General features: G+C 38.7%; 1 protein-coding gene across 21 annotated transcripts in view; it reads right to left on the reverse strand.

The window, feature by feature from the left end:
- Nucleotides 1-7,532: 7,532 nt before the first annotated feature.
- Nucleotides 7,533-22,239, reverse strand: part of ZMYND11 (zinc finger MYND-type containing 11) — a 143,019-nt gene continuing 128,312 nt past the window's right edge. For all 21 annotated transcript variants that reach the window (XM_028507228.1, XM_028507224.1, XM_028507219.1 and 18 more), the window contains one exon: nucleotides 7,533-9,806. In XM_028507228.1, coding sequence (XP_028363029.1) covers nucleotides 9,684-9,806 — 123 coding nt within the window. In that variant the 3' untranslated portion in view covers nucleotides 7,533-9,683. The remainder of the gene's footprint in view (nucleotides 9,807-22,239) is intronic.

Consider the following 22,239-nt stretch of genomic DNA (forward strand, 5'->3'; position numbering starts at 1 on the left):
TCTACTTGCTGTGATCTCACATGTGGGAGGGGTGAGGGATCTCCCTGGGGTCTCTTTTATTAGGATGCTAACCCCATCATGGGGCCCCACCCTCATGACCACATCAGCTCCCAAAGGCCTCACCCCCTGGCACCATCCCACAGAGGGGTGGGATTTCAACATGTGCACTTGGGGGGACGTGCATTCAGACCATAGCTGTTGGTATGGGGTGGCCATTGGGCAGCATCTGTCAGATCCCTGGGTGAGAGAAAGGTAGAACTTGCTGTGTTACTGTTACTCACCAACCACACTCGCTTCTCTGGGACCAAGCCTTGATCCCCAGAAACAGACACACATCCGATAGTTTTGTTGTCTTCACTCTTGTTGTTCCCCAGTCTCCCGCCCCCCAGCCTTCCAGCCTGAGAGTCAGGCCTTTCTTCATCCAAACTTCAATCTCCAAGTTAAACCCTTTTGTTTTTGTTTTCCAAATTTTTATTCTAGTAAAATATTCATAAAATCTACCATCTTAACCATTTTTAAGTATATAATTCAAAAGTATTAAAAATTTCATAATACTGTATGGCCATCATCACAACTTTCTTCTTATAAAACTGACACTCTGCCCTGGCTGGTGTGGCTCAATGGATGGAGCACTGGTCTGTGAATCAAAAGGTTGCGGGTTTGATTTCCAGGTGGGGCACATGCCTGGGCACAGGCCAGGTCCCTGGTTGGGGGTGTGTGAGACTCCACTGGTCGATGTATCTCTCACACATTGATGTTTCTTTCTCTCTCCTTTCTCATCTCTCTAAAAATAATTAAGTAAAATCTTATTTTTCTTTTCTTTTGAAAGTGTATTTTATTGATTATGCTATTACAGTTGTCCCATTCTTTCTCCCCTTTATTCCCCTCCACCCTGCACACCCCCTCCCACCAACATTCCCCAACTTAGTTCATGTCCATGGGTCATATATACATACAAGTTCTTTGGCTTCTCCATTTCCTATACTATTCTTAATCTCCCCCTATCTATTCTGTACCTACCATTTATGCTTCTTGTTCCCTGTACCTTTCCCCCCATTCTCCCAACCCCTTCACATTGATAACCCTCCATGTGATCTCCATTTCTGTGATTCTGTTCCTGTTCTAGTTGTTTAATTAGTTTGTTTTTGTTTTTATTTTTATTTTTTAGGTCCATTTGTTGATAGTTGTGAGTTTGTTGTCATTTTACTGTTTGTATTTTTGGTTATCCTCTTTTTCTTAGATAAGTCTGTTTAACATTTCATATAATAAGGGCTTGGTGATGATGAACTCCTTTAACCTGACCTTACCTGGGAAGCACTTTACCTGCCTTTCCATTCAAAATGAAAGCTTTGCTGGATACAGCGATCTGGGATGTAGGTCCTTGCCTTTCATGACTTTGAGTATTTCTTTCCAGCCCCTTCTTGCTTGTAAGGTCTCTTTTGAGAAATCAGCTGACAGTCTGATGGGAACTCCTTTGTAGGTAACTGTCTCCTTTTCTCTTGCTGCTTTTAAGATTTTCTTCTTATCTTGCCATGGTCCTCTTCACTCCGGTTGCCTACCAGTCTGGATGAATGTTTGTTTGGTTGTATTTATTTTTAGAGAGGGGATGGGAGGGAGAAAGGGAGTGAAACATCAATGTGTGGTTGCTTCTCAAGTGCCCTCTACTGGGGACCTAGCCTGCAACCCAGGCATGTGTCCTGACTGGGAATCCAACCAGTGACCATTTGGATCACAGGCCAGCACTCAATTCACTGAGCTGCACCAGCCAGGGCTGGATAAACTTTTCTTTAACTCCTTGGTTGCTGGACTTCCATGCAAATGATTTACTGGTAGTTCTGGTTGTTCTTTATTTTTAAATTGGTTGTTATCCTTCTTTTGGTTGTGCATAGGTGTTTTTGCCTATGCCTCCATCTTGGCCAGATCTCCTAAATAAAACCCTAAAAAAACCAAAAACCAAAACATAAAACTGAAGCTCTATACCCATTAAATGATAACTCTCCTTCCCCTCAGCAATCACTATTCTACTTTCTGTCACTATGATTTGACTTCTGTAAGTACTTCATATAAGTGGAGTCATTAAGATTTGTCCTTTTCTGGATCGTATATTTTACTTAACATAATGTCCTCAAGGATCATCCACATTCCTTCTTTTATAAATGGCTGGATGTATTCTGTTGCGTGTGCTTACCACGTTCTGTTATCTGTTTATCTGTGGATGGACCTGTGGCTTGCTTATGTATTTTAGCTACTGTGAATAAAGCTGCTATAAACACGGGTATGCAAATAGCTCTCTGTGACTCTGCTTTCTGTTCTCTCGGGTCTGTACCCAGAAGTCAAATGGCTGGGTCATACAAGTTGGGAAGTGTTCCCTCCTCTTCCATTTTTGGGAAAAGTTTGAGAAGGACTGGCATTAACTCATTAAATTTCTGGTAGAATTCACCAGTAAAGCCATGTGGTCTTGCGGTTTTCCGTGTTGAGTTTTTTGATTGCTGATTCAAATTCTTACTATTGGTTTACTCAGATTTTCTATTCCTTCCTAATTCAGTCTTGGTAGGTTGTGTATTTCTAGGAATTTGCCATTTCTTCTAGGTTGTCCAGTTTGTTGGAGTAGGATTGTTCACAGTAGTCTCAGAATTATTTGTATTTGTGTGGTATTAACTGTAATGTCTCCACTTCATTTCTAATTTTGAGTCCTCTTTTCTTGGGAAGTCTGGCTAAAACTTGTTTCTTTTCTAAAAAAAAAACAGCTCTTAATATTGATCTTTTTCCTTTTTAGTTTCTATTTCATTTATTTTTCTTTGATCTTTGTTATTTCCTTCCTTTTCTATAACTTGGGCTTCATTTCTTTTTCTAGCTCCTTGATATGTAAAGTTAGGTTATTTGAGATCTATCTTCTCAACATGTATTTACTGGTATAAATGTCCCTGTCAGAACTGCTTTTGCAACAGCCCATAGGTTTTGGTTGGATTTTTCCCCCTACTTCCATTTGTTTAAACATGTTCTGTAGTTTTCTTCTGATTTCTTTTTTTTTTTTTTTTTTTTTGGTTCCTTGACTATTCCAGACTGTCTTGTTTAGTTTCCAGATATTTGTAGGTTTTTCAGCTTCTCTCTTTTTAATTTCTAGTTTCATACCACTGTGGTCCGAAAAGATATTTGGTATGATTTCAGTCTTTGCTAGACCTGTGTGGTGTCCTGCCCCCTGATCTGCCTGGGACGGCATCCGCATTGAGAAGGTCAGGGGTCCTGCTGCTCTTGGGGAGCTGTCTGTAAATGTCTCAGCTCATCTGGTCTGAGGTATGGTTAAGTCCAGGATGACCTATCAGTCGCTGAAAGTGTGTTATTGAATCCCCTATTGTTGCTGTATTTTTCTATTTTCCCTTTAGATCTGTTAGTTTTCTTAATATGTTTAGATGCTCTGATGTTGGGTGCATATACATTTACAGTTGTTTTACCTTCTTGATTAATCAACCCATTTATCATTATATATTGACCTTCTTTGTCTCTTGTTACCATTTTTGGCTTAACACCTAATTTTTGTCTGATACACATATATTTGACACTTGAACAAGGTGGGGGTTCAGGTCACTGACCTCCCGCACAGTTGAAAATCTAAGCATAACTGCAGTCAGCACACCGCCTACATGGACACTCAACCATGGAATTGACCCTAGAACAGCGTTGGCTGGAGCTGCTCTCCTTTGATTTCCAGACACCTGGAGCATCTTTTTCCACCCCTTCACTCTGGGCCCATGTGTGTCTTGAAAGCCGAGCTAGGTCTCTTGTACGCATCAGTAGTTGGATCTTGTTTTTTAATTCTTCCAGATACTGTACCTTTTGATTGGTGAATTCGTTTATATTTAGAGGTTATTATTGATATGTAAGGACTTAATAATGCCATCTTATTGTCTTGTGGTTGTTTTGCATTTGCATGGTTTCTCTTTCTCTGTTTCTGCCTGCTGTTGTAAATCTGTGGTTTTCCGAGGTGGCATTCTCAGTTCCCCTTGATCTTTGTGCAGCTGGTCTAGGTGTTTGCTTTGTGGTTACCCCGAGGATCCCATACGACACCTGAGGTCAAACATCATTTTAAGCTGTTACAATGCAAAACTTAACTTTGATGGTCTACAGAAGCTTCATGTTTTTACTCCCCCTTTAAAATTTTTTTTGTCATTATTTACCTCTTTTATATTGTGTATTCAGTAACAATTTGTAGTACCTACTATTTTTAATACTCTTTTCCTTGGTCTTTATACTATAGTTTAGTGGTTAACATACCATTCTAATACAGAATTAGTTTTCTAAGTCTACCTTTACTAGTGTGGTGTGTATTTTCATTATTTTCTTGTCACTGATCAGTGTCTTTTCATTTCAGTTTGAAGAACTATTTTCAGCTTTTTGGGTAGATGATCAGCCCCAGGTGGTCTCCCTTTGGGGCTGGGAACTTAGAAAGTTCTTCTTGCTGCATCCATGCAGAGATCTCCACCAGGGAAGGCTGGATTTCTGCACTTCCTCCATCTTCTGTGGGTATCTGCACAGGCCAACACTCCAGGATTTTCCTGACTCTGGCAAGAGGGCTTAAGGCAGGCTCACTGCTCCACTGGTTCCATAGCCCATATTGAGGGTCTGCCGATCACCACATGCACAGATGAGTTGGTCCTCTCCTGGGTCCCATGGCATGGGGTGCTGGAACCCATAACCACCACCAAGGTGATTTTGTTAGTGGATGGATGTCTAGTTTGTTGTATAAAAAAGGAGGAATACCTTTTACTGCCATAACTTTGATGTCACTTGTGTGTTCCTTTTGTCCAAAACATGATTTCCTTCAGTCTGTGTTTCTTCTCCTGTTAATAACAGAGAGAACAGTCTTCTCCAACCTTCACTTTTTTATCATTTGCCTCCTGTGGCCACTTGGGCCTTTGACCCCCCATGGCATCTCCCCCGTTGCCCACTTCTTGTCTGCTGGCTTCCTTAACCTTGTCAAATCTCTCATTACTTGGGAAAAAAATTACTGTACTCTGCCACGTATAATGTGCTCTTTTTTGCCCAGATTTTTTAGGGGAAGATAGGGATGCACATTACACAGGGGTATAATGATTACATACCAGGGGTAAAATAATCCTGAGCATAACTCACAAAATGTGGGAGCACATTATACCTGGCAAAATATGGTAATTTCCTATAACCGTTAGTCCTGTAGATCTCTGTAGGGAAGACTTAGAATTTCTTTTTCCCTGATGTTATGTTTTTTAAAGATTTTATTTTTAGAGAGGGGAAGGAAGAGAGAAATACCAGTATGTGGTTGCCTCTTGTGCGCCCCCTACCAGGGAACCTGGCCTGCAACCCAGCCATGTGCCCTGACTGGGAATCAAACCAATGATCCTTTGGTTCACAGGTGGCACTTAATCCAGAGCTACACCAGCCAGGGTCTGATTTTAAAAATAATATTCATAGTATAAATTTGGAGAAAGAGGAATCACCCCGAATCAATACTGGGTCCTCAAAATGCCCTTCTCTAGCTAACTTCTGCTCACCTTTCAAGATTCATCTTACATGTAATTTTTTAAGGTTTCCCTAATTCTTTTCCCTCCTGTTATCCTTTCTGTGTATCCTATAGTCCTGTATTTATTCTTGCCTGCACCTAACTCTAGTTTATAAGAATGTTATTTTTGGTTGATGCCCTCACTAGAATGTAAGCTATATAGGGTTATGTCTGTTTTTTGCTCCTTATCACATACTCAGCATCAAACACAGATGCTATAGAAACTCAAATATTTGTCAAATGAACAATGTCTACACTGTCTTCTCAGTTTCCTTAGCATTCCACACATTCAGTTATACTGTGCCCTGTTCCTAGACAGTAGGAGCCACTTATCTTTATGAGACTTAAGGCACATGCAGTCTTCAAGTGGCTATAGGAGAAACAGGTTAGGAATGTGGATATTGACTGACAGCTCAGGGTCTCAGCTTTCTCTCTAGTATGAGGTTAAGAAGCTGGATTAGGTAAAAGTTTTCCAACTGCCCTGGAGAGCCTCAGGGAACCTTAGGATGCCTTTCCAGGGCTGCCTAATTAAATTGTCAACCTAGACCTTGCCAACTGGATGACTGCTAACCTCTCAAATCTGACTCTGAAAACAGACTCTGCATTAGCCTACCCTCAGAACTCCAGTTCTGACAAAAACGGATTTTTTCTTAGCTCCTAGATACCAAGCCCTCTAATACACATTTGCTGACTGAATATTGACAAGGTGCTGATGAGAGCACACACTTGGTACGACAAAGCTTTTTAGGCTGCACTATCAATATGGGGTGGCCATCAGCCACATATGAGAGAGAGATGGTGTCCAGGTAGGTGTCCTGAAAGAATAGACACTGAGTTTTGAAGACTTGGTGTGCAAAAAAAAAAAATGTAAAATACTTGATTTGTTTTGTATCAAATATTGAAATGTTTGGGTATAGTGAAATTTTACTTTCCTGTTCTTTAAATTACACGTTAAGAATTTTTATTGCCGGGACTGTTTAATGCAGTTCTAATTGAGTTTAGCAGTGTTAATCTTTTGTGAATGTGCATGCCCTTTAACACCCTGCCTCTCAAGTGGTCTGTGGCCATGCCAATCACCATCATTTGGAGGCTTATGAAACAGAATCACCAACTCCACCAACCCCAGATCTACCAAGTCAGATTCTGCACTTTAACTGCATCCCAGGTGATTTGGGTGTGCAGCAGTTGGAGAGGCTCTGATCTGGAGCACAGTAACAGGACATTACTTGCCTCCCTGGCCATATTTTTGCTTCTCCAACCCCACTGGATCAGGAATTAAACCTGAAGTACCAGAGTCCTCTGGTGGGGAGTCTATAGAGGAGCCCTAAAATACTAAATTTTGTGCAGCATATTTGTGCATATATGTTTTTTTTCCACAAAACGTCCCATTGTTTTTATTTTCATGAGTAAAGCAGTGTTATGAAAGGATGGTCCCATCAGCAACATTGGGAACTTGTTAGCAATGCAAGTGTGTTGTTCAAACCAACGTTTGGCAAGCTCTCCTGGGATCCTGATGTCAGAAGTTTCAGAACCACCGAATTAGGTATACAAGGCAAAAAGGAGGGGCAGGCCACTTCCTGCATGATCAGGAAGGCAAAGCTGCCCTGACTTGAGACTGGTTCATGTAAACTCCTTGGAGTGACATAGGGAGAGATGATGAATTTAATTCTAGATGTACTGAAATTGATGATATTGACAAATTTCAAGTGTTTATGGAGTAATTTTCTATGTGTTCAGCCTACTGTAAGGGTTAAGAAAAGAGGCTGTGTAGTCAAACCTCAATTTTTTGAAAACTAGTAAAAAAAGTATTTTGAGTATTTGAAAGCTACAGAAAGTGCAACGTAAATGTCTTAAGTGAATGAATAATTTTTCACACTTTCTATGTAAAGTCAAACAGTCACCAATGGATAACCCACTGTGTACGATCACCGTGTGCTACAGCTGTGTTTGGTTTGGTATAGTGGAGTGGACCAAATCAACCATGTGTTAAAGCCAGTTTTCTTTTAAATACATTTATTAACCAATGTTAACACATTAAATGAATCTATATATTGCTAGTCAGAGCAGCTTACAAAATGCCAGAATGCATCATAGAACTGGACAGCCACAATGAATAATTACAATGTGCATAGTGGCTAAGCTCAACATCTTGATATAGCTTTATGATTTGCAGAAAATTTTTAATAATGATTCCTAAAACAATCAATTGTAATTTTACCTAAAACTTTTACAAAACCAGGCCACAATCTTTTTTTTAATTTTGTATTTTTTAAACACACAGTTTTCACACTGTAGTAACTTGGAAATGTGCAACCGTGTCAACGGAGACGAAAAAGCCAAAGTAACACGAATCTTACGTTCATGCAGCTATCAGTAAATAGTACACACTCTGGAATGGTTTTACACCGAAAGTATTTCCACAATAACTTGCTCTCATAGGGGTGGATCGAAGTTTTAAAACTGGAAAAATGATCAAGGGAAGGTTAAGTGTTCTTGGTTACAATGTCTCAACCAGACCACTGACACCGTGGCAACACTGACTAATCACACAGCAACAAGGAGGGTCCGAGGTGCTCAGCTGCTGTGCAATCCAGGTGTGGTGTTGGAACAGGGCTGAGGGCAGGCAGTTCTTACAAGCCATGGGGCACTGCTAGGCAGCAGCTTGTCGATTAACTTGTGTCACTGCCATCTGCAACAGCACCAGGACTGGGTGGGTGATTATTTCACAGAAGACTTATAGTTTTATCTTTAGAGTGACCCTGACAAACCTAGAGAAAACTTTTAAAAAGGTTTTTCTCCTGATTTTTTCACTTCCATTGTGTGTAATTGCTTTAATAAATATCAAAGGTCTAAATAAATATTTACAAATTATTTCTCTAACCTTCAAAAATAACTAAATGATAAATGGGAATTTGACTTGGTCTAAGATCAGTCTTTGAAAAAACATAAATTGTGAGATTTTTCTTTAAAAAAAAGTAATTTTTCTGGCTGTATTTAATATATCTATGTATAAAAAATCATTATTCAACTATCGATCCATTCCTATTGGTAATGCTTCTTCATCCAGACATTCCGCAAAATACAGACTTTTTACAAACCACGGCATCTTTAATACAAGAAAATTAACATGCATTATTCTTCATTCTGTGTACAGTGATGGGGTTCATTAGTAGGTAATGACCCATTACCACAAACATAACGGCTTCTGTGAAACTTAAGTGCTTTCTTTCTTTTTAGCATTAACTTACAATATATGAGGTGACACCAGATAATAGGCAATCCATATTTGGGGAGGGAAGGGAAGCATTAAATAAATTTGTATGCCTCATCTATAATTTTGTGTATGGATTAAGGTAGTTTTTGGCTTATTTTTGTTTATTTTGTTACAAGCACTCATGTTAGGACAAAGATGAAATGTGCAAACTTTAAAATTTAAATATTCATTTTCTCTAAGATCCAGCTCAGTAAAAGATTACCCCAGTTCCCTGCAATTTTAAACTACAAGATCAAAGCTAATAATTTGTTATAAAAGTTATATATTGAAAAGAAATAATGAAAAACACAATTGGGAAATATTTAAGAAAAAATATGCAGGACTAGCACCTGCTGTGTCAACCCTGTTCCCTAAATTCAATCATATACCCACTGGCACAACCAATAGATAATGCCTTTAAACAGTAAATTAAGCTGAACAAAACCAGCTCAACAAGGTTAAGAAATAAATTTCACATCAAGGTAGTATGTTTTATTTCTGAAACAGTTCTGTAGTTCTTACATTCAGATCGATTTTAAATGTGTATTTGTTAAACTCACTTGATTCACCTGTTGTTTTTTAAAGATCTGTTGTTTAAAGTTTAAAATCTCTGTAAAACCTAAAAATGTTTTAAAATTTGCTGTAAATGCAACAAATTCTCAATTAAATTTTATTTAAAATAATACCCTCCACTGATGTTTCTTTTACCCCCGAAAAACTCCAGAGGGACATTAACAAAAGATTTAAACTACTGTGCAAAATCTCTTCACGAAAAGTGTTTAAAGGCTGGTGCAAAATGGGAAGCAAATTCTAAACAATTTTGGCTTCTTGGAAACAAAAACCGTTGTGTCTGAGAAGAGCAATCATCGGTGACTCTCCTGCAAGAACCCGCCTTCATCTTTTCCGGCGACAGGTGCGCTTGTGCTCGGCGTGCCAGTGCTCCTGCTGGCACTTAATGGAGCAGTAGGACGTGTTCCAGCAGCAGTGGTACATGGCCTCCTCCTCACAGTTGTAGCACTGCAGAAGGGAAATCATGAGCAGTGTTTAAACTTGAGACTGAATGCATAGGAAACTGGTTAAAATGCAGACTTTTAAAGATCTTTCTGGCTCAGTCTTAAACCAACATCACCACCAAGAACACTAGAGTATGTTTTATGTATTCAATGGAATGACTGAGGCTGTGCTAATATAGTCTGGTATCAGCAAATTCAAGCTTACCAGGCACAACAACTTTTATTTCTACTGAGTCATTCCCATCAGCACACAAACATGAACAATTTCTATTTCCCTACAAAGGTCTTGAGAGGAACCTGGAAAGGTGACAAAACAGCGATCTGTCTCCCCACCTGGACAACTGCACTGGTGGAATCTGTCTGATGTAACTATTTTGGAACTCTGGAGTCTACTGAAGGACAGCAACTTCCAGGGGAAAAGTTGGACAGTAAGATGTGGTTAATTTTGGTCAATTTCAGTAGTTAGCAGAGGAGCAGCTACCCACCGCCACGTAGGCAGCTGTGCACATGTTCCTGGAGCAGCCCGTGGAAGCCATGGTGGACAAACAGGACCCTGCCCCCGAAGTATCAGAACTGTGCTGGCTGCTACCTCTAATCACAGAGATACACACAGACGGGGCTGGCCAATGATGTCTCTCATCGTTACAAGCCCCTTCCGCTCCAGATGAAGTGACTTCCACGGAAGTTAAAGGGCACTGCCCTTTATTTTCCCCTTTTGGGAGCCAGAAATTAAAGATTAGGACATTCAAATCCAACAGCATATACAGGGAATATTAGTGAATGTGCGTGCCCTGGCTTGGAAAAGGCCTAGAAGATATACACGTATACTTCAGGCTGTTTGTTCACACAGCCAACAACAAACCCTGAAAAAAGGGAGAAAGACAGTTCCAGAGTTACCATTATATTAGATTCAAATGTCCAGTGTTCAATTAAAAAAAAAATCACAAGGCTTACAAACTGCAAAATCAACAGAAACTGTCCCTTAAAAGGTCCCAGTGAAAGACATATTAGACAAAAACTTTAAAACTATTAGAGATATTCAAAGAACTAATGCAAGATGTGAAAAAAGCCATTAAAATGATGTGTAAACAAAATGGAAATATCAGTAAAAAAGAAAACAGAAGAAAATCTGGAACTGAAAAGTCCACTGACTGAAGTTTTTGAAGACTTCACTAGAGGGATTCGAAAGCAGATTTGAGCAAGTACAAGACAGGACAATGGAAATTAGCAAGTAAGGGAAAGAGAAAAAGACCGAAGGAAAGTAATAGAGCCTATGAGACTTTGAAGCACGACCCCGAGATACACATTTTTGGGTTCCTTAAAGAGAGAGAAGAGGGCATCGAGAATATGTGAAGGAATAATGCCAGTCGACCCCCAGTCAAGATGGCAGTGTAGGCAGACATGGCTTGCCTCTTTGCACAGCCACCTCAAAATTTTAACTCAAATACAGAATGATCACTGAGAACCGTCAGATAATGAGAGTTCAATGGAAGTCTGACAACTACAGAATTAAGGAAACCGTATCCATCCAGACTGCTAGGAAGGGTGGAGATGCAGAACGAGCCAGTCCCACATCCACATGTGGTAGATAAAAACTCGAGAGGGATATCTCAGGAGCAAAGAGTTCCAGCCCTACCCCAGGCCAGGATTCCAGTACCAGGAAGATAAGCCCCCACAATTTCTGGCTGCAAAAACCAGCAAATTTGAGTCAAGGGAAGAAACTTCTAGAATCCCAAGCAGTTGCTCCTAAAGAACCCACACACAGACTTACTGAAACTCACTCCCTCTGAACTCCAGCACCAAGGTAGAGGCTTTAAAGGCACCAGTGGCATACAGGGAGGAATTTAAAGAGTCTGGCATCAAGGCAAGAGCTGGGGGACAGGACAACTCTGAGACAGAAAGGTGGGCAGAAGCCACTGTCCCTTTCTGAGCCCTCTCCCCACAAAGCCATTGAGCCACCAGGCAGGGCCATATCTGAGAGTGCATCAATCTGGCTAACACTGTTTGCCCTGTCCTGGAGATACCAAGACCCTGCCTGTCCCAGCCAGCTTACAGGACACCAAGCTGTTAACCGTGAGTTTTCCACATGAATGTCTGGTTGTGGCTCATGCTTTACAACTTCCTAAATCCTATCAACCAAGCGACAGCTGGCTTCAGTGGGACCCCAGCATGTTTCTCTTGCTAAATGACCCTAGGTCCAGCACTAGCAGCAGCCAGCCTAGATTCACAGCTTGGCTTTGTCTGGGAATCTCCACGCCCAGCACAAGTAGCAGCCATCTCAGATTACTTTGTAAGTTAGGGTGGCCCTGGACAAAACACAGATAGGGGCTCACCTTGGCCTGCACCATCTGGGAAACCCCAGGGCCAGCACACCCAGTGGGCAGCTACAGACCACATAATTAAGTATATAAGCAATCAAAAAAAGTAAAACTGGGAAATACACAAAATTTTGGAAATTAAACACATACTTCTGAATAACCAATTAATCAAATTAAAAATCACAAGGGAAATTAGAAAACACAACATACCAGAATTGAAGAGACACAGCAATGCAGTGCTCAGAAGGGACTTTTTAGTTACAAATGCCTATCCCTTAAGAAAAGGAAAGATCTCAAATCACTAACTGAAATTTCATCTTAACAAATTATGGGAGACAAACTAAACTCAAAGCCAGCAGAAGGAAGGAAATAACAATCAAGATTAGAGCAGAGATGAAATAGATAATAGAAATAGAGAAAAAAAAAAAGAATAAAGTTGGTTGTTCAAAAAGGCCAAGAAAACTGACACACCTGTAGCTAGATGGACTATGAAAAAGAGGACTCAAAATAATAAAATCAGAAACAAAAGTAAAGACCTTACTACTGATTGCATATAAATAAAAAAGGATTTTAACAATGCTCTATTAACAATTACAACAAATTGGATAAGCTAGATAAAATGGACAAATTCCTAGAAACAAAACCTACCAAGACTAAATCACAAAAAAGCAGAAAATCTGAGGAAACCAGTAACTGGTAAGGAAATTGAATTATTAATAAAAAATCTCCCAATAAAAAAGAGCTCTGGAAGGCCTCATGTCTTCTCTAGTAAATTCTAACAAATTCTTAAAGAGTAACTAATACCAATTTCTCTCAAACTTTTCTAAAAATTAAATAGGAGGAAAGAATTCTGAAACTCATCAAAGACAAACAAACAAACAAAAAAATACCCCTACAGATCAGGCCTGATCAATACTGGGATAAATTCTTCAACAAATTCAAGCAAATGAATTTCAGCAGTACTCTGAAAAGATACACCATGACAGTGGGTTATATATTCCTGTAATACACAGATGATTCGAATGAAAATTAATGTAAGAGACCACATTAATGTAATGTAGGAAAAAAACAGCACATGATCATCCAATTGATGATCTAAAGGAATAGCATCTGCATATTGCTGCTGCATATGCAATAGCAATAGCATATTGACAAATTCAATACCTTTCATGATAAAGACATGCAACAAAACAGGAACAGAAGTAAACTACCCCCACATAAAGGCCACATGAAAAACCCACTGTGAACATCAAACTAAATGGTGAAAGACAAAGTCTTCCCTCTAAATCAGGAACATGACAAGGATGTCCACTTTTTACTTCCATTCAACAGAATAATAAATGTTCTAGCCAGAACAATTTGGCAAACAAGTAAAGGCCCTTTAAAAATTGAAAAGGAAAAAGTAAAATTATCTCCCTTTGCATGTGATAGGCTCTAGTATGCAAAAAATCTTCAGGATTCCAGAACAGAGCTGTTAGATCTAATTAATGAATTCAACAAAGTAGCAGGATACAAAATCAATTCACTAAAATTACTTTCATTTCTCCATACAACCAATGAACAATCTCATAAAGAAATTATGAAAACAGTTCTATTCAAAATAGCTCAAAGTAGGAATAAAATACTTACAAATTAACCAAGGAGGTGAAAGACTTGTACAATGAAAACTAAAAAATATTGCTGAAAGAAATGAAAGAAGACATAAATAAATGGAAATATATCCCATGTTCACAGGTTTAAAAGACTTTAAATTGTTAAGATGTCAATACTAAACAAAGAGAGAGTCTATACATTCAGTGCCAATTCCTATCGAAATTCCAATGGCATTTTTAGTAGAAACAGAAAAGCCCATCCTACTATTCCACGTGGAGTCTCAAGGGACCTCAAACAGTCAAACCACCATGAAAAAAGAAGAGCAAATGTGGAGGACTCCCACTTCCTGATCTCAATACTTACTACAAAGTTACATTACCAAAACGGTGTGGCACTGGCCTGAAAATAAAACACAGACCAGTGTTTTAGAGTGCCCAGAAATAAATGCTTACATTTTTGGTTAAATGATTTTTGCCTTTCACACGCCCCCTACTGGGGACCTGGCCCGCAACCCAGGCATGTGCCTTGACTGGGAATTGAACCTGCAACCCTCTAGTCCACAGCCCATGCTTAATCCACTGAACTACACCAGCCATGGCTGGTTAAATGATTTTTAATGAGGGTGCCAAGACCATTTAATGGGGATCAGTCTTAACAAATGGTGCTGGAAAGAAACAGAATCCTTATTTAACACCATGTAAAAAATTAACAGTTAACCCCAGGATGGCAGTGTAATCAGACATGGCTTGCCTCTTTACTCAACCACATCAAAATTACAACTAAAATACAAAACAACCATCACTCAGAACTGTCAGAAATCAAGTTGAATCGACCACTTCAAGAAACCACATCCATCCAGACTGGTAGGAGGGGCACAGACATGAAAGGGGTGGTCCCACACCCACCTGTGGGGGATAAAGATTCAGGAGGGAATCTCAGGAGCAAGGAGTCCCAGCCCAGGGTTCCAGTGCCAGAAAGGTAAGTCCCTACAACTTCTGGCTGCAAAAACCAGCAGGAATTGAGTCAGGGGAAGAAAGTGCTGCAACCCTAAGAAGTTCCTCTTAAAGAACCCACACAGAGACTCACCTACTCGCTCACTCCCTCTGAGCTCCAGTACCAGGGTGGCAGCTTGAAAGGCACCAGTGGCATACAGGGAGAAAAAAAACTGAAGAGTCTGCCATCAAGGTGAGCTGAGGCCATCGTCCCTTTTCGAAATGCTCCCCACACAGAGCCAGAAAGCTGGTGCCATATCTGAGACTCCGTCAATTTGGCTAACACTGTTTACCAAGCCGTGGAGATCCTCAGAGTCTGTCCCACCCAATCATGGGCCAACCCAAGCTGCTTTTCCATGAGAATGGCTGATACTTCACAAATTCCTAAATCCTATCAAACAAACAACAGCTGGGTTCAGTTAGGACCCAGGTCCACTACAAATAGGTAGTTACAGAATAGCCATGGGGATGTCAAGGAAACGGAGTAGCCAAAGAACTTATTCGCATGACCAGTAGAACTGAACAATGGTGGGGGCACTGCTTGAGTGGGTAGGGGTGCTAGGTGGAGGGGAGCAAAGGGGGAAACATCAGGACAACTGTAATAGCATAATCAAAAAAATGGATCAAGGATGTAAATGTAAGACCTAAGTAGGACAATAAAAAAGTCTCAGAAGAAAACATAAAATAGCAGCTTCACAACACTGGGTTTGGCAATGCTCTCTTAGATATAACACCATGCATGGTACAGGTAAAAGAGAAAACAATCATATTTTATGAAAATGATCCACAAAATGGGAGAAAATATTTGCAAATCATTTATCTGATAAGATTAATATTTGGAATATTTAAAGAGCTCCTAACACTCAACAACAGTAAAATCTGAATTCAAACATGGCCAAAGGACTTGAATAGACACTTATCAAAAAAGATACAAGAATGCCAATAAGCACATGAAAAGATCCTCAACACAAGTAATCATCCACCTTCTACCCATTTGGATGGCTACCATCGCAGTAAAATGAAAGTACTAGCAATGTAAAATGCTGCAGCTCCTATGGAAATACTGAGGTTTAAAAAAATTAAAGATAGCATTACCGTATGACCTAGCAATCTCACCCAACAGAATTACAAGCAGGGTCTCAAAGAGGTATTTGTATACCCATGTTTATAGCAGCACTGTTTACAACAGTGAGCGGCATGTGAATGAATAAGCAAAATATGATATGTACATACAAATGAAGTAATTTTTAGCCTTAAAAAGGAAGAAAATTCTGCAATATGCCACAACATAGATGAACCTTAGGAACATTACGCTATGTGCAAAAGGACAAAATACTATATGATTACACTTTTTAGAAGTACCTACAGTAGTCAGAAACATAGTGACAGAAAGTAGACTGGTGATTGCCAGGAGCTTGAAGGAGGGAAAATGAGGATTGTTTAACAGGTAGAGAACTTCAGTTTTACAAGGTGAGAAGTCTTATGGATACAAATGGTGGTGATAGTTACAGAACAATGTAAGTTTATTTAATACCACTGAACTGATTACTTAATGATTAACAGGGCACCTTTTGTGTATTTTACCATCAGCCCATTTTTCTGCTCCCCTTTACAAATTCCTTGAAAGAATACACAAACTTGCCATTATAAGGAACTCCTTATATATTCTGATTTGGCCTTTCTTAAAATTATTTCAGTCTTTCAACTGTACTTTACTACTGAACATGCTATTATCAGGAGCACTAATGACCCAAAACCAGTGGTCAATTCTCAGCCCTTGCCTTACTGGGCAATGATGGGGTATGTTTTGATTGTCACAACTTTGGGGGACAGAGGGGAAGAAGTGCTACTAGCATCCAATGAGTAAAAGGCCTAGGATGCTGTTAAACATCCTACAATTTTCAGGATAGCCCGCTCTCCCATGAATTTCTGGTCCAAATGTTAATAGTACTGAGGTTGGAAAAGGGATCTAGACAAAGGGAAAGAGTCTATGTAATTTAGACTGCTTGGACCTGAGAGAAGAAAATGATGAAAGAGTAAAATCTAAGATTTCAAACTGAGTTGGTAAAAGAATGGTGATATTAACAGACACCCATAGTGAGGATGAACAAGTAATGGCAAGGAAGATGACACTGAGTTTTGGAAATAAATACTTGAAAATGCATACATATAAATATGTGAGTTCTAGAGAGAGAGACAGCTAGAAAGAAAGGTATATACAGACAGATACAGATACAGACAGATAGATGATAGATATAACATATGGATCTGACAGTTGATATTAAGAGTCCTATGGACAGGACCCAAAGAGAAAAGCCTGCACTTGGTACCTAAAACTGTACTCTCTGATATTCTTCATTGCGTATTCTATGCTTTCTTATCATTGATCTTTTGAGAATTCTTGTGATCTGATTATGTAAGCATTGCAACTTCAATATAGTTACTATTAGAAAAATGTGGACAGCCTATTTTAATTTTTGGAAACAGTTGTAATGAGTCAGATATGCATTTGATTATTGGGCCTCTGTTAATTAGTCATGTGAGTTTGGACCAAAGTAATTTAACTTTAGTTTACTAAAGTTTAGTAAACTAAACTTTACTCATTTTTAAATGATTTAAGCAGCACTTTCTTTTCTCCTAAATATCTATCCTATTACCTTATTTATGCATTCACTCACATTTTATAGCTCTTTTTTGTGGATATATTTAAATGATATAGTTTTGTTACCATGTTTCTCTTTTTTGTATCTCATTTTAAACATCCAATTTTTGGTATCTGACATACCTACATACCTTCTGTCCTACAATATTGTAGCATTTCTTACAATAACGTAAGATTGAATTATAATACAAGAGTAATTCTGAATATTCTACCAGTCTACCCGAAATGATATGATGAGCAAAAGCAGCTTAGAAGGATGAGTTCCAGCTCTACCAACCAGATTTTTAGACACTCTTTTTCAGCTCATAAGCCTCAGATTCCTCATTTAAAAAATGGGTATAAATCAAAGTAGTATGGTGTTGGCATAAAAGCAAACACATAGACCAATGGAACAGAATAGAGAACCCAGAAATAACTAATACACACAGTCAATTAAGATAAAGAAGTCAAGAATATGAAATGGGGAAAGGTAGTCTCTTTAATAAATAGTGTTAGGAAAATTGGGCAGCCATATGCAAAAATTAAACTGAACCACTATCTTACACCATATTAAAAAAACTCAAAATAGATTAAAGACTTGAATGTAAGACTGAAACCATAAAATTCCTAGAAGGAAATTCCTAGAGGGAAATGGGTAAGCTCCTGGTCATTGATCTTGATGATTTTTTTTTTAAATTTCACATCAAAGCAAAGAAAACAAAAGCAAAAATAAACAAGCTGGGCACATTAAACTAAAAAGCTTCTGTTTATCGAACAAAACCATCAACAAAATGAAAAGGCAACCTATGGAATAAAACAAAATATTTACATATCATATAACTGATAAGGGTTTAATATCTACAATGTATAAAAAAATCTTGTAACTAGACAAAAACCTAATAACCCAATTTAAAAATGGGGAAAAGACTTGAATAAACATTTCTCCAAAGAAGATATACTGATGGCCAACAAGTATGTGAAAATGTGTTCTCCCTCCCTAATAAAAACCCAATGAGATTACCACCACCCACAAGTTAGAATGGCTATTATCAAAAAGTTATGGAAGTTCCGGTTAGGATGGAGCCGTAGGTAAACACGGTTCACCTCCTTGCACACCACAGCAAAAATCACAACTAAACTACAAACAACTATCACCCAGAAAATCAAGCTGTATGGGAGTCTGACAACAAAGGAATTAGAAAAGTCACATTCATCCAGACAGGTAGGAGGGGCAGAGCTGCGCAGAGATGTAGAACAGGCGGTCCCACACCCACATGAGGTAGATAAAAACCAGGAGGGATACCTCAGGAGCAAGGGATCCCAGCCAGACCAGCCAGACCACCCAGCCCAGGGTTCCAATACCAGGAAGATAAGTCCCCATAACTTCTGGCTATAAAACCAGTGAGGGTTGGGGTAGTGTTAGAAACTATGGGATTCTCAGGTGACTCCTCTTAAAGGGCCAGAAACAGACTTAGGACTTAAGCTGATTCACTTCCTTTGGGCTCCAACACCAGGGCAGCAGCTGGAAAGGCACCAGTGGCAAAGAGGGAGAAACTGAAGTGTCTGATATCAGGGCAAGTGCTGGGGGACACTTTCCTCCTGAACACAACTCCAGAGGCCAGGCAGTGGCACTGTCCTCTTTCTAACCCCTCCCCCACACAAAGCCACAGAGCAATGACATCATATTGGAGACTCCATCAACCTGATACACACTAGTTGCCCCACTCTGACAATTACCTAAGGCTCCACCCCATCCAATTTACCAGTGAGCTTTTCTACAATAGGCCACACTATTAAGACAGGAAATCAAAGCAGCTCCACCTAACACATAGAAACAAACAGGGAGGCTGTCAAAATGAGGAGAAAAAGAAATAAGGCCCAAACGAAAGATAGGAACAAAACTTAAAAAAAAAAAAAAAAAAAAAGTAAACGAAATGGAGATTAGCAATCTATCAGATGCAGAGTTCAAAACACTGCTTTAAGGATGCTCAAGGAACTCATTCAGTACTTCAACAGCATAAAAAATACCCAGGCAGAAATGAAGGTTACACTAAGTGAAACAAAGAAAAATTTACAGGAATCAACAATGGAATGGATGAAGCCAAGGATTAAAGTCAATGATTTGGAACATAAGGAAGAAAAAAAACATTCAACCAGAACTGCAAGAAAAAAGAATCCAAAAAAACAAAAACAAAACAAAAAAACAAAAAAACCCCACAAGGCTAGCCTGGCTAAGAAGGACAACTTGAAATGTACCAACATTTGAATCATAGGGGTACCAGAAGAAGTGACAGAGCAAGAAATTGAAAACTTATTTTTAAAAATACGAAAACTTCCTCAATTTGGCGAGGGAAATAGACATGTCAAGTCCAGGAAGCACAGAGTGTCAAAACAAGTTGAACAAAAAGAGGTCCACACCAAGACGCATCATAATTAAAATGCCAAAAGTTAAAGATAAAGAGGGAACCTTAAAAGCAGCAAGGGAAAAGCATAGAGTTACCTACAGGGGAGTTCCCATAAGACTGTCAGTCGATTTCTCAAGAGAAAGTTTGTAGGCTAGAAGGGACTAACAAGAAATATTCAAAATGATGAAAAGCAAGGACCTACAACCTAGATTATCTATCTTGCAAAGGTATCGTTTAGAATTGAAGGACAAATAAACTGCTTCCCAGACAACGTAAAGCTAAAGGAGTTCATCATCACCAAGTCCTTATTTTGTGAAATGTTAACAGGGCTTATCTAAGAAAAAGAACAATATCAAAACTATAAACATTAAAATGGCAACAAATTCACAACTATCAACAACTGAATCTAAAAGACAAACTACATAAACAAGCAGAACAGAAACAGAATCCTAGACATGGAAACCATTTGGAGGGTTATCATTTGTAGAAGGAAGAAAATGGGGGGAAAATGTGCAGGGATTAGAAAGTACGAATTGGTAGGTACAAAACAGACAGGGGGATGTTAAGAACACTGTAGGAAATGGAGAAGCTAAAGAACTTATATGCATGACACATGAACATGAACTAAGGGAGGGAAACTGCCAAAAGGAGTGGGGGGACCAGGTGCAGGGGGAGAAATTGGGACAACTGTCATAGCATAACCAATAACATATATTTAAAAAATGAAATGACAGTGTTGGTGAGAATATGGAGGAAAGGAACTTTATGGTCTATTGGTGGGAATGTAAATTGGTACAGTCACTGTGGAAAATAACATGGAGGCTGCCCCCCAAATTAAAAACAAATACCATATGATCCAGCAATCCCACTTCTGGTATTTATCCGAAGGAAATGAAAGCAGGATATTGAAAAGATACATGTATCCCATGTTCACTGCACTATATTCACTATAGACAGGATAGGGACTCAACCTAAGTGTCTATGAATTGATGAATGAATAGAGTGGATGCAATACACACACACAAAAGACTATTATTCGGCCACAAGAAAGAAAGAAATCCTGGCATAGGTATAATAGTACCAACTTCAACTATTTCACAAATGGTAAGTGCTGTAAAAAGCAGTATTTCAAGTTCTTATTATACTCTCCTCTTCCCATTTTCTTGATTGTTTAATAACCTACTTTGAAGTCTAGTGTTCACTTTCTGGCTTTCTCTTATCTTTGCAAGAAGGCAGAATCACAGACATGGTGTTGGGATACTGTGCTTATTTTATCTTGAGCACTTTCATCTAATGGTATTTGTTTCATTTTTCATGTTTTTCCTACCAACTTATTTTTATAGATTCTTCTAAATTATATGCTAAATTTCCCTTTTTCCTTCTTGACCAAACTTCATAACAATTTTTATGTTTACCTCCCTAGTGAAACATTTACTTTACATGTATTTAAAGACTCATTTTTATTTTTTCAAAATAGTTCATCTTTTGTTGTATTTTTTACATTATCATTTATTCCTCCTGTTTCCTCCTCCACCTCCCTGCTTCTTCCATAAAGACTCTTCCTCAAACACAGTCTGGGTCAAATGAGAAGAACCACTCGACTCTGTACAGTAAGTCATTAAAATTAAAACCAAGTTATGAGCTTTGAGAAGCAAAACTTCTGTTCCCTGCAGATTATCTGATATCTGTGGAGAATGTATGTGCCCAGAAGCTTGTAATCTAGATGGTAGACAAAAATCACAAATAGGACACAAAGAAAAATGAACTATTTCTCAGATTCTAACTGGAGTCAGAAACCAGTGAGATGTTACTATTATAAAGTGAAAATAAATGACTTCTTTAATAGAAACTAACATATAAATGTTAAGGTGCAATAAATTCTGAAAATCCTTCATTTGTTACTGTGATACATACATTTATAATTTCACATTTTAAATATTAGTTATAAGGAGCTACCAGGCAAAAGTCAAAGCCAGCAAATTTATCCAAACAAAATACTTGCATACATAGAGAAGTTATATAAATTAATTATGCTACATATGTTATTAAGTAACATAATTACTAAAGTGTCATAAACTTAATTTAACAAAATAATCCTAAGCAATACTCAGTACTGTGGGATCTGGAGTTGAGAAATTCATAGGATTTTTTTTTAATCCTCACCCAAGGACATGTTTCCATTGATTTTAGAGAGAGAAGAAGGGAGAGAGAAAACCACTGATGAGAGAGACAAACATTGACTGGCTGCTTCCTGTACATGCCTCAACCAAGATCAAACCCACGACCTAGCTTTGTGCCCTGACCGGGAATCAAACTGGCAACCTTTTGGTACACAGTACAACATTCCAACAAATGGAGCCATGCAGGCAGGACAAGAAATTATAAGATTTTAAATGAAGTTTTTAAAATTAATTAAAGCTGACAATTTCACATTTGATCTTATTCATGGATAATATTGCATATGCCACATGTATCTTTCTGATTTGAT

This window comes from Phyllostomus discolor, chromosome 1, assembly GCF_004126475.2.
Source record: "Phyllostomus discolor isolate MPI-MPIP mPhyDis1 chromosome 1, mPhyDis1.pri.v3, whole genome shotgun sequence".
In the NCBI taxonomy this organism is placed as follows: domain Eukaryota; kingdom Metazoa; phylum Chordata; class Mammalia; order Chiroptera; family Phyllostomidae; genus Phyllostomus; species Phyllostomus discolor.